At 41.7% G+C, this 13487-nt stretch overlaps 1 protein-coding gene across 1 annotated transcript in view; it reads left to right on the top strand.

Annotated features, from left to right (window-relative positions):
* The first annotated feature begins 3688 nt into the window (after positions 1 to 3688).
* Positions 3689 to 13487, top strand: part of HIRIP3 (HIRA interacting protein 3) — a 20818-nt gene continuing 11019 nt past the window's right edge. Inside the window, exons 1-5 of the mRNA XM_029283067.1 lie at positions 3689 to 3772; positions 5252 to 5372; positions 5476 to 5632; positions 9414 to 9742; positions 10205 to 10804. Of these exons, the coding sequence (XP_029138900.1) occupies positions 3693 to 3772; positions 5252 to 5372; positions 5476 to 5632; positions 9414 to 9742; positions 10205 to 10804 (1287 nt within the window). The 5' untranslated portion in view covers positions 3689 to 3692. The remainder of the gene's footprint in view (positions 3773 to 5251; positions 5373 to 5475; positions 5633 to 9413; positions 9743 to 10204; positions 10805 to 13487) is intronic.

Here is a 13487-nt window from a genome sequence, read left to right as displayed (position 1 = left end):
TAAGAAACAGTAGTAGAACTGAGCTTAGCCTGGTAAAATCTCTTTCTGTCTCGCTTTGGTTATGGATGAACGCCTTTTCTACACTATTTTTGCCCCATCTCTTTGCTTCCCTTATTGCTTTCAGTGATTTACTGTAATCTTTGGGCACAGTTTAGGAATGTTATTGGCCAACCATGCATTCTTACGAATGGAAATTTGGAGATACAGTCAAGATAATACAAAGCCAGGCTAGAAGAAAGCTACAGAACAAGACGATGTAAGGTCCTTCCAAGGTTGGAGTTAGTTTTTCCTCTCTCCAGGCTTTCATCAACATGTCCTGTTTTGTACTGCAAAGTCCAAGGGGGGAGTTTGGGCAAGAATGCCTTTCTGTCGCAGGAGAGAAAAACATCTAGACAGTTCGAGTACATATTTTCTAATTATTTTATCTTTTAATTCAATTCTTGGTAATCCCTCCTTCCCCATCTACTATCGTATCTTCATTATGTCTCTCTTTTTCTTGTCCTTTTCTTTTCTTTTCCCAACTCCTTTGCTATGAACAAGTGTATACCTCCTTTAGGCTTCCTGATTAAAATTTGTCCACATTTGATAAGAAATGCTAACCACCAAAACGTCCCCAAATGTCAATTTTTAGACAAAAATGCCACTGGCTGCCTCTTTCCCCCCCCCTTCTGGGTCAAAACCTCCTCCAACCTTTGTCCTTGTTTATAAATAAATTACCTAGCGAAGAGCCAACAAAGGAGAGCTCACCAAACTATGTTTGCATTTGTTAACACAAGCTCTTTTTCTAACAGTTTTGCATACAAATCTGTAATCAAAACAACGTAAGTTATAATCCCAATTTTTTCTCAACTTCTTTGTTTTAACTTCACAAAAAATAAACAAGTTTAGTAAGATATTCTGAGTTACTGAAATAAGTTTTTTTTTATCAAACTCTAGTATTGCTTTTAATATAAAGTTAGTCAAAGTCCAATTAAATCAAATTCTATTCAGATGGAAACAAATTTCCATTAAATTTCCACACCACCTTTCTCAAACCTGAATTCTAAGCAGAGAAAAGGTGAAAAAGATCAACCCCCCCTTCTCCTTTCACTCTCTCTCCCTCTCAAAGCAACACAGCCAGAAAAAAAAAGCGGGGGGGGGGGAAGGGGGTTGTGTCTGCAGATAGAGTTTGAAAAGGCATTAACACACTTCTGAATAACATTTGCAAAAGGGAGAGAGCAGAATTAATAGGCAAGAAAATGAAGCTACTCAATTTTACAGTTATTTTTTTCTTTATGTTTACAACAACGACTTACAACAACAACCCATCTTCTTGAGAGTTTACCTGATTATGGTTCCCTGAGGTTCTTGATTTGACGGCCACTCAAGGCCACTCAAAACTCTTAACACCAGTTTGCTTCCCTTCAGGCTGGCCTTTCCCCTCACGGGAGTAAGGGACCTCAACCTTTCAGGTCTGCACTCCTCTGGACTTACCAGTGTTCCCAGAACACAGTCCATCACACTCACACAGCCATTATCGCAGAAATCCTCCCACAATCGCTCTCCTGACCACCCAGGTACAATTGCATGGTTCCCTACTTCAGGGCAAAAGTGTCTTACTTGGGCCAGTGCACTGGGTTACCTGGTCTGGGCTTCAGTTGCTGATTTTCTTCCTTTTTTCCTGTTCTTTGATTTTTGTAAACCAGAATTGTCAATTTAGTTTGGCTCGGAGCCTGCAAAGGGAAACTAGATCTCAGATAATTCCAGGCAGTTGAAATCAACAGGCGCGCTCCTGATTTTACTGAGAACAGTGTCCCTTAGAAGCTCTTAAATGCCCGCATTCTCCACCAAGATTGTGAGATGTAAAAACCACAAATTTTGATACTCACAATCCGAAGACAAGTCTGGTTAACAAAACAAAGGTTTATTGGAGAATAACATAAAAAGAGAAGAGAAGAGAAGAGAAGAGAAGAGAAGAGAAGAGAAGAGAAGAGAAGAGAAGAGAAGAGAAGAGAAGAGAAGAGAGAAGAGAAGAGAAGCGTTTGCAAACGGGCCTCCTGGATCCTTCCCAATGGATTGGATTTCCAGGAGCACCCTGGGCTGGTTTCAAACTCTGCATCTTATAGCTCCTCAATGCATGCCACATCTAAGAAGCTCTTTCATCTTTATAATGTCCTTTGAAGTTGTACTTAGTCATCCTTACCTCTTCCACCCATCTGCTGTTATCTTGTTTATTTGTAATTTTCACCTAAGGTCAAAATCCCCCTCTTTGATAGTAGGATTTCTACTCAAAGTGTAAGTTCCTGTGTCCGGACTTTTAGGCAGGAAAGTTCCTGTGTCCGGACTTTTAGGCAGGAAACAGTAAATATTTGGTCATAATTAATTATCTTTGCTGATTACCATTTGTACTAAAGAGACAGTTTCATATAATGACATTACATTTCTACAATTATTTCTACAATTATTAAAAGAATAACTTTTACTTCCTTCACTGGCAATGGGGTGGGCGCAGTTTCTTCATGATGCATCTGGCCCGCGGGCTGGCAGTTTAACACCCCTGCTCTAGGCATTCTCGGAGTTAAACTGGGTAAATGTAAACTGAATAGCTGTTTTCCAAGCTGGCTTTTGGGATATCAATTTTCTGATGGGCTGTGCATTGTTCTGGTGAATAGAGAGGACCTTATTGTTCAGCATCCTTGACCACAGCCAAATGGGAACTTGTTGTCTTCAATGTGGAGTGGTATGATGTTGCTGAGTACTGGTAACCAATGCACAAAAGTGGGATGCAACATGCCAGAGATGATATGCATTGTCTGGAAGAGTTGGACATCAACCATTTGGAGGAGCCATTTTTTTGAAGTACTCATCCAGCTTCTGAAAATCTTGAGAGAGGATTCTTCTGCATCACTGAAGTTGGTTTTTTTGGACTGTGAGATTGATATCATCGGCATAAATAAATTTTGGAGAAACAGTTTCAGGCAGGTCATGGATGTACAAATTAAAAAGAGCAGGGGATAGCATTGATTCTTGGTGGTAGTTCATTATTCAACTTATCTGCATCTATTGTATTCTGTAAAAACTTGAAATAACCTGTTATTTAACATGATAGCATGTTGTCAATCAAGGTAATGGTGTTACAAGGTATAACTGATTAGTTTGAGAAGTCCTCTCCAGACACTATCATAGGCCGCTGAGAGGTCAACAAAAAACAGACATTTTTCATTTTCCTTTGGAATCCATTCTCCAGATAGGAAATTAATAAAGCACTTGATTGCTACAATGACGTTTGGGGTAAAATCCAGCTCATTCTACTTGGATTACAGATTCTACCGTGGTTTATCAAGTAATAAACCACGGAAATCAACGAAAGTTCAGCCAATCACCTCTTTCTTTTCTTTAACTTCAATTTTTATTTGCAGAAACGATTGCGCAAGGGGGAGAGCTTCAGAAAGACCCACCGAGTAGGAGGACTCTGCAGCGTTTCCCAGAGGAAAAACTACACTTCCCAACAAGTCTGCAGGGCAGGCCCTCCATCATCATTGGCTCATAGATGATTTCCCATGAGGCCGTGGGGTAAAGAGCTCGGTCATGCGCGTTCCGTTTATTGCCGTTGCCGGCTACGCCTCTTTACGCACGGTTGGGACTATAATTGCAATGAGGGTTTGCAGAGGGAAGGGTTACGTTGGCTCGGAGGTGCTATTTGGCGGGAAAGGATGGCAGGAGGAGCTACTGGGCAGCCGCAAAAGATGCGGGAATTTGTCTCCAGGCTTTTCCAGAGAAGCCCTGATTTCAGGTGCGGCTCATACTCCGTGAGGGAGAGAACTGAAGCGTGCTTAGCCGAGATTGATGGCTTCTTTGCAGAATGCAATACCTCCAGAATCGTTTGCCCCGGCAGGCTAGCCCGCAGTCCCATCCTTGCCTGCTGAGAATTATGGGTGGTGTAGCGTCCCGTATGGCTGGAGGATGCAGAGTGGCAGAAGCAGAAGTAGCGGTTGGAGCTCGGGACGATTTTTCAGGTCTTGACTCCAACATCATAGTTAGTCTAGTAATTAAGGCACCAGGCTAGAAAGCAGGAGATCCCGAGTTCAAATTCTGCCTTAGGCGTGAAAGCTAGCTGGGTGACTTTGAACCGGTCACTTTTTCCTCTCCCCAACCCACCTCACAACTTCCAAAGGGGGGAATAATGTAGTAAAATGGAACAATTATTAGAATAATGATTTGTCTGCATAACTGCAATAATGATGTGTCTGCATAATTGCTAGAATAATGAGGTAATGCATAATCACTGGGAAAATTCACTGGGAAAGTTCTGTGTAAGTAATATGTGGCAACCAAATGCGCTTTGCACATGGATACTTTGTATGTAGCAAAACCTTCCATTGTATGCCTGTGAGAAACGCTCCTAATGTATCACAGTGTATTATCATGTGTAGTCCCTTTGTTTCTGAAAGGAGGGTAGTATAAAAACTGAAGTCTAATCCCGCCCTCCTCGTTCAGAATTGCCTATCTCTAATATGTTTCTGAACCTTGCGCAAATAAACTTCTCTGCTAAACCCTTCTGGAATTCATAAGAGTTCTTTCGTTTTCCACAAGAACCTCACAGGGTTGTTGTTGGGAAAATGGGAGGAGGAACTTGTGTTGGATATATTCGCCACCTTGAGCTATTTGTAAAAATAATAATAAAATGATACAGATTAAATAAAAACAAACCTTTTGGCAACAAGTGCTGAAGATGAGTATCACCTTAAGGATGACGAAAAATTAAAAACCCACCTGCATGTTGGTAGAAAAAAGATTTAGATTGGAAGATGTTCTCAGCATAATCTGGGGGGAAATTGTGATCCCTAGATGGCAACATTGGTTCCAGAATTGTACAGTCCTCAGTCAGCATGTGTTTCCTGGGTAATTTACAAAGGGAGAATCAAAGAATTGCATCTCTGAAGAGTAAGCTTAAATAGAAGAACAAATGTGAAAGATTATAGTTTAAAAAATCCTGAACTTTAGAGGACAAATTTGGGTGGGGCCCATATTGTGGCCTATAGATAAGTATTTGGGTGAATATGCCTATCGATAGAAATTTGGGTGAGACCCAGCTTGTGACCTATAGATATTCAGAACTCCATCTCTCCCTATCTAATATTATGGGCAGCTGGAAAAGTCAATTTCTGGAGGATTACAGATTCCCCATCCTTGTTCTTAATACATATTATATAAACAAATATTGTGTGGTTGCTTAGCAGATGCTGTCTAATGTTATCATGGTCTGTTGCAGCATGCTCACTTATGCCACTATTCGGAAGAAGTATCTTGACCATGTTGGGCTGGAAAAGTTATCTAAATTGCAGACGGAGCAGCTAAAACAACTGGTGGAGGAAGAACTGGTCCGGATGAAGGTGCTAATTTTAGGAGAGGAGAAAACATACGTGTTATACGTTGGTAAATAATGAAATGGATCCATATATGTTTATAACTTTTTTTTAATGTTATGCATCACAGGTTGATCAACCCCCAAGCAATGTAGATTTAAGGACTGAAGCCCAGGATTCCTTCAAATCGGGAGACCGCAAGAGACCCTCTCATACCTCTCATAGTTCAGAGAAAAAAATTAAAAATGAACAGGAGCATAAAAGGCAAAAGATTGAAAATATATTAGGTAATTGTATTTTTATGTGTTGGTGCTTAGCACGTACTATCCAGTATACCAATATTTTCTGAACTGGTAGAAGCTAAATATAAACTGGGCTTTAAAGTTATTGTCAAATTTTGGTAAATGTTCGTGAAAAATGGCTTTCCTATCGTTTTCTGCAGCTGTGAAGAAATCTACCGTGGTATATGATATAATGAAAAGATACAGAAAGGATTACAGGCTGCAGGGACTTCCCCATGAGGAAGGACCACCACAGTTTTGAGGCTTTGACCTCTTACACTGAAGGGAAATGAAGAGAAACACCAGAGATATATGGTAGCATGCATGGTGTGGAACATGTAGATATTTTTTTCTCTCTCTCACCTAGAGCTCAGGTTATCACTAAAATTCAATCAAGGGGAATCTAGGACTAATAAAAGAACTTGATTGAATAGTTAATTTGCTACTATCAGAGATGGTGATGACTGCCAATTCAGATGATTTTAATGGAGAAATAGATTCATAGAGAACCAGATTATTAGCCGTGTGGACTCTATGATACTTACTGCGTTACCACCAGTATGCAAAATTCTGGCTGCTGGTAAGGGGCAATAGACCAGGGCCATCCCATTCCAGCCGTACATACTTTTGTAAAGACTTATTGACTACTGTGTAGTGCTATTGGATTTTTTATTATTATTTACTCATTGCATTTATAGTCTGCTTGAGCTCTTAACAGCCCAGCTGCCATAAATGGAGACCTTCTCTAATTTTATCCCCACAATAAAACCCCTGTGGGTTGGACTGGGAGAGGATTTGGGTCTGCCCATTATAAAGGCATAATCAGAATCTGCAGTATACTGGCTTTCTGAGTATTCAAAATTAATAGGTCATTTTTGCAATGAAATTGCTGCTTTCTGAAGAGCACAGTTCAGGGTGAAAGAACGGTATGCTTTAATTTCTTTATGCCATTTATATCTAAATTGGGATTTCCGCATCCATCCACAAACAATCTGAAATTTCTTAACTTATCATGTTTCCTATAGACCAGTGGTGGTGAACCTATGGCATGGGTGCCAGAGGCGGCACTCAGAGCCCTCTCTGGGGGCACGCGTGCCGTCGCCCCAGTCCTAGGCCGTCAGCTGGGTTTTATAAAACCTTTTTGCTTTAGGCCTCCACCGCCGTGTGCAAAAAAAAAAAAAGATTCAATCAGTCAATTTCAACTTCTCGCGGGGGAAAAAAATCTTGCAAAGTTGGAATTGATTGACTGAACTTTTTAGTCTCACCCAGTCTGCTGTTACCACCGCAGCCATGCCCACCCAATGGGCCACACCCAGCCAATGGGCCACACCCACCCGGCACCCGACGATGCATAAGTGGGTTTTGGGTTGCAGTTTGGGCACTCGGTCTCTAAAAGGTTCGCCATCACTGCTATAGACAATAGCATGGCATTAATGTTCTACGCTTAACTAGAATAACCCTCAATTTACTTTTAAAAATCCATTATAAATGGAAGAAAAACAAAACTGTTTTAGTAAAGCAGCAATTGGTTTTTCATAACTTTCCCTGAAAATTGTCCTCCCTAGTGAGAGTTGATCTCCTTTGAGGATCTCTCCATAATAGTACTTTGATGACAGATCGTGACAGGTACATTTTTCTATGAGAAAGGGCTGATTTATAATTTCTTGGGATTTTTATCAAAAGCATATGTTCTTTAGAAGGCATGCTTAAAAGGACCAGGATATGGAAAAAAAAAACTTTTGTGGATTTGTAGTACATACAATAATTCACCGGGAACTTTAAAACATAATGGCTGCATATATATATATACATGTTAAATTTGCTTAGTAATAACGGTAGTAATAGTTAGTCTGTGTTTATGATTAAGTACAGTACATATAAATCAGGATAATAATAGCTGTTAAGACTTTTTGTACTACAAAGTAATAAACAATTTAAACAATTCCCACAACTTTAGTATAAACCTACCGTGAATAATAGGAGGCAAGGTTTTTTCTAGCTTCATAAAGATCCTGTGGGGAAAAAGTGCTGTAAGACTGTTTTTGTTTTGTTTTGTTCTTTAGGCAGAGTATTTCTGCCTAATCCAGAGAGATGCAGGCGAACTAAAATTCGTCCTGCAATGCTGATCTTCTATATCAGGCATGTCAAACTCGCGATGTCATGTGACTTTTCCCCCATTGCCAGCAATGGGGTGGGCGCGGTTTCGGCGTGACGCATCCAGCCCATGGGCCAGCAGTTTGACATGCCTGTTCTGAATCACTGCTGTGAGGCTGTGATATAAAACCATCCTCATTTGCATTTTAAATCAATATAGTACCATCCATTTGCTGTTTATCATCTTTCTCCATCTGCTACAAATGAGCCTCTATTCAGGCTTCCATTCAGCAAATGTCAGGCTGCATTGAATCCAGAGATGGGACACCTGTTTTCCTCCAATTATGTTGGCCCAACAATCCTGAAAGCCTTGGATTTTGATTATGCTTTCCGGAATTTAAAAAAAATCTGGAGGGGACAGGTATCCTACCCCTGCTGGCTGAGCATTGCATTCTGGGAGTCACTTCAATATACTCCAAAACCCTTGATTGGGAAGAGCTGGTGACTGAATGTTGGAGTGGTTGCTGGGGCCAGATCAAATCCATTGCTTTCTTCCGCCCTTCTCTTAAATTATTGTCTTTGCTTTTCTGTTATCCCTGTTGTTATTCTTGTATTGATTCCATCTATTCTTGTATTGATTCCATCGTACTCTTTTTTTTTTAACCTCCTGCTTTTCCATTTCCTCTTTGTTCTTAGAAGTATTTTGTACGTGCTTTGCCATTTTAAAAGTGAAACAGAAATGGTTTGGAAAAAATTAAAGGGAGAAACAGAGCGCCTAATGAAAACTAGGCTATAGTGGTCATAGGTAGGTAAATAAGTGACCAATCATAATGATGAGAAAGCAGCATTGTATAGGCTATATATTTAATTTGGAGCTGGGCTTCTGAAATTGAAGATCTTTGCCTGCCTGCCTGCCTACCAACAATTGGATTATTTGCCACAAATAACCCAACAAATTCATAAGGATGTGCAACTTTTTTTCAGCCTTGGCTGGAATTCCAAGGAGTGAACCCCAGAAGTGGGCAAACCTAGGATAAAAAGGAGGGTGTTTTTATTATATTATTTATTTATTGGTATCCTGCCTTTATTATTTTTACAAATAACTCAGGACAGCAAACATATTAATACATCTTCCTCTTCCTAGTCTCCCCACAATAACAGATGAACTGGGCTGAGAGAGAGTGACTGGCCCAGAGTCACCCAGCTTTTATGATTAAGGTGGGACTAGAACTCTCAGTCTTCTGGTGATTGGCCCAAAGTCACCCAACCTGCTTTCGTGGCTAACTCAGGATTTGAACTCATGATCTCTGCTTTCTAGTCTACTGCCTTAACCACTAGACCGGGGTGGGGAACTATGGCCCTTTTATGACTTGTGGACATCAACTCCCAGAATTTCTGAGCCCTGGGAGTTGAAGTCCACAAATCATAAAGAGGCCATAGTTCCCCACCTCTGCACTAGACCAAACTAGCGCTCAAAATTGAGACAATTGAGGGGGGGGATTTATTCCCCATGTTCTCAATATTCCTTTCTGTCGCATTAAAATGGCAACTTTGGGGGCTCTCCAGATGCGGCATCCAAGGCTTTGGGATCTCTTGGAGATTCAGGACTTCTGGTTGGGCTCTCCTACTTTAGAGTAACAGTTGTCCTTCCCCAATCTGATTCTGTTTGTCACTTTTTCATTTTGTCTCTCAGAAATCAGTTCTGATGAAAAGGATTCTGAGATTGATTCCAAGAAGAGGCCGTGCCACAGGAGTCAACTTCTCAGGAACGTCTTGGATTCTTCTGACCAAGGAGACTCCAGAGCTGGAGATCACAATGCTCACTCTGAAACCGATGAGGAAATTACAAAGAGCAAAAGAAAGCCATCCCTTCAGGAGGCAAGAGGGAAGAGAGGACGAGGCAGCAAATCAGCCAAGGGCCAGGGGAACAGGGGCTTGCAGAAAAGGGTGGTGAGTGACTCTGAGGAGGCCCCCGACATGGGACAGAGCGACCTTGAAGAAGAGGTCAAAATACCCAGGAAGGTCACAAAAGGAAACAGCTTGAAAAAGGTGGACAAGGAGTCTAAAGCTACTGACCCCACAGAAAAAGCAGAAAACAGGATAATGAATAAACAAAGAGAGGAAAAGAACCAATCAGAGGGAGGAACTGATCTATCTGAGGTAGAAGAGATCTCAGGGAAAAAAAGAGAATGGAATGAAAAGAAGATGTCCTTTAGTACAAACAGAGCCCAGGGGAGGATAGGGCTGGGAACCCAGAGGGGTTCGAAGGGGAACGAGAGAGAGGATGCCTCAGGAAGTGATTCTGATAAAAGTGATTTGCAGAAGAAGATGGCAGGCAGCAAATGCAGAAGGAAGAGTAGAGTTCTAGAGGATTCTGGGAGCAGTTCTGAGGATTCTGGAGATCAAGGTCCAGTAAGGAAGGTAAAAACAGCGAGGGCCTGGAGAGAAATTGAGAGCCAGGATCACTCCAAACCCGAGATGCAGCCTAAAGAGAGAGAGGGGAGGAAGAACATGCAGAGGAAAGACTCGAGCGGGAAGAAACCGGAGGAAGAGAAGAAGATGACGCAAAGGATTCAGGAGTCCACAAGTGAAGAATCTGAAAGTGAGTCAAATAAGCATAAAAGCTCCAAAGAGGAGACAAAGCGGGCGCAGGATCCCACTAGCAGTGAAGGGGAATCACAAAGCGAGATGAATCAAGGCCAGCCTGGGAAGGCAGCTCTAATAAGTCTCTCGTCAGAAAGTGAGTCAGATGAAAGCAACAATGGAGATCCGAGGGGGAAACTGGAAAAAAAGAGCAAGCCCGTTTCTGAGTGTGACTCAAGTCAAGGGGAGGAGAAGTTGAAGAAGAGAGGAGCGCCAAAGTCACAGAAAAAGAGCATCGGTAAAACAATCTCCGTGCTTCGTTCTGAGAATTTAGTAAGTGAGTTTGTAGAAAAGAAAACCACTCAAAACCCGCAGCAGAAAAGAACGAAAAAGCTCAAAAGGAAGAGTGCTGCCAAGGAGAAAGAGGGGGAAGAATCCAGCAAGGAAGAGGGCTCCGGCTCAGAAGAGGATGAGCCCTCTACTTCTCACCATCCTGGAAAGGTAAGGGACATCCGCCCAGGGGCTTCAGAAATGTGTGTTTTCTTACAGGTAGTCCCTGACTTACAGCTGTTCATCTAGTAACCATTTGAAATTGCAGCGGCACTGAAAAAAGTGACTTGCGACCAGTCCTCACACTTACAACTGTCTCAGCATCCCCACAGTCGTGTGAACAAAATTGGAGCACTTGGCAACCAGCATGTATTTACAATTTTTGCAACATCCTGGGGTCATCTGATTGCCGTTTGCAACCTTCCGAGGGGATTTTTGACAAGCAAGGTCAGGGGTCCTCAAACCTGGCCACTTTAAGACTTGTGGACTTCAACTCCCAGAATTCCCCACCCACCCATGCTGGCTGGGGAATTCTGAGAGTTGAAGTCCACAAGTCTTAAAGTGGCCAAGTTTGAGGACCCCTGAGCAAGGTCAGTGGGGGGAAGTCGCCTTCACTTAACCGTGTAGTTCACGTAACAACTGAAGCAAAAAGGACGTAAAATAGGGCACAATTTAGTTAACAAATGCCTTGTTTAGCAATGGAAATTCTGGATCCAATAGTGGTTTTAAGTCAAAGATTATCTATACAGGTAGTCCTCTACTTACAGCTGTTCATTTAGTGACCGAAGTTAATGGCTTATAACCATTTTTCATACTTATGATCATTGCAGCATCCCCGTGGTCACATTACCAAAACCCCAGATGCTTGGCAACTGGCTCATACTTATGGCCATTGCTGTGTCCCAAGGTCACGTGATCCCCTTTTGTCACCTGACAAGCAAAGCCAGTGGGGAAACCAGATCCACTTAACAACTGTTACCAACTTAGCAACTGCAGTGGTTCACTTAACAACTGTGGCAAACAAAGGTAAAATGGGGAAAACTCACTTTAACAAATGTCTCAGCCACCAAAATGTTAAGGTCAATTGTGTTCATAAGTCGAGGACTAGCTTTACCGCAAGGTTTGTGGTGGCACAACTTTGTATTGTGTAGCAATTCCACACATTTCAGACAGCACAGTCCACACTGCTGAGTCAAATTGGCTTGGCTGCTGAGAACATGAGGGACTCTTCTTATTTGTTGAAGTTTCTCATCAGTGTCCCATTCTTTGCTCCAGTTTGCTCTGCAACACAGCTCAGAGTACCAGAAGGCTGGGCCATCTAAAGGCCCTGTTAGCTGGGCCATTTCTCTTCAAGCCATTCACCCACATTCTGACAGCCGCTTAGCCAAGTTACGCAAACTGGTCCTTATTCCTGGGGGGAGAGGGGGGGAGAATTCCCATACCAAACTTGGCACAGCCCTCCTCAACCTGGGCCCTGTGAAATGTATCGGATCTCCACTTCCAGAATTCTAAGGAAGTTTGCTGAATGGCTGCTTTCTGGTAGGGAATTCTGGGTATTGTAGTCACAGCACATCTACAGGCTTCCCCACTGACTTTGCCTGTCAGAAGATCGTAAAAGGTGATCACATGACCCCACTGCAACTGTCATAAATACATGCCAGTTGCCAAGAACCCAAATTTTTTATATATATTTGTTGCTGTTAGTTGCAAAGTCGTGTCCGACCCATCGCGACCCCATGGACAATGTTCCTCCAGGTCTTCCTGTCTTCTACCATCTTCTGGAGTCCATTTAAACTCACGCCTACTGCTTTAGTGACTCCATCCAGCCACCTCATTCTTTGTCGTCCCCTTCTTCTATTGCCCTCAATCTTTCCCAGCATTAGGCCCTTCTCCAGTGAGTCCTTCCTTCTCATTAGGTGGCCAAAGTACTTGAGTTTCAACTTCAGGATCTGGCCTTCTAAAGAGCAGTCGGGGTTGATCCCCTCTAGGACTGACCGGTTTGATCGCCTTGCAGTCCAAGGGACTCGCAGGAGTCTTCTCCAGCACCATAGTTCAAAGGCCTCAATTCTTTTTTTATTCTTTTTTTAACAGAATTCAATAATAATTATTCAACAAAAATGTGTTGTCTGAGTATCTTATTCACTAATGCAAATTAAATTCCTAATCCCTAAATCTTTTCTTTAACCATTGATAAAATAGGTCCCAAGTTTAAAAATATTCTGTTTCTTCTTTTTCTTTCAACCTTATAGTAAGACTGTCCATTTCCGCACAGTCTAATATTTTTTTAATTATTTCTTCTTCTGGTGGTATTTCTTCATTCTTCCAATATTGTGCAAATATAATTCTTACCGCTGTTATCATGTGTAGAATCAAATATGTACTTTGCTTATCAAGTTTTTCTGGCATTATGCCTAGTAAAAAAAATATTCAGGTTTATAGTCTATGTGTTTCTTTAACATTTTTTCTAACGAAGTGTGGATTATTGTCCAATAGCAAGCCAAGCACCCGAATTTTGATCACATGACAATGTGCAATGGTCATAAGTGTGAAACATGATTATAAGTCACTTTTTTCAGGACCTTTCTAACTTCAGTCACAATATGAATCATTGTGAGTCAAGGACTACCTGTACAGCAGTATTTTATTTTATTTATTTTTATTTTATTTATTTATTTAATTTAATTTATATGCCGCCCTTCTCCCGACAGGGACTCAGGGCGGCGCACAACATATTTAAAACCAGAACATATATACAATCCCCCCCTTAAAACCGAATTAAACCGAATTTTAATGTTGCGTCTTCCGAATATTTAAAACCCAATGTAAAATCCACCCTAGGTCAGGTCCGCTTGCT

This window comes from Protobothrops mucrosquamatus, unplaced genomic scaffold, assembly GCF_001527695.2.
Source record: "Protobothrops mucrosquamatus isolate PMUCROS unplaced genomic scaffold, P.Mucros_1.0 scaffold11, whole genome shotgun sequence".
NCBI lineage: Eukaryota > Metazoa > Chordata > Lepidosauria > Squamata > Viperidae > Protobothrops > Protobothrops mucrosquamatus.
Note: the sequence above shows the minus strand (reverse complement) of the source record. Positions and strands in the feature narration are given on the sequence as shown.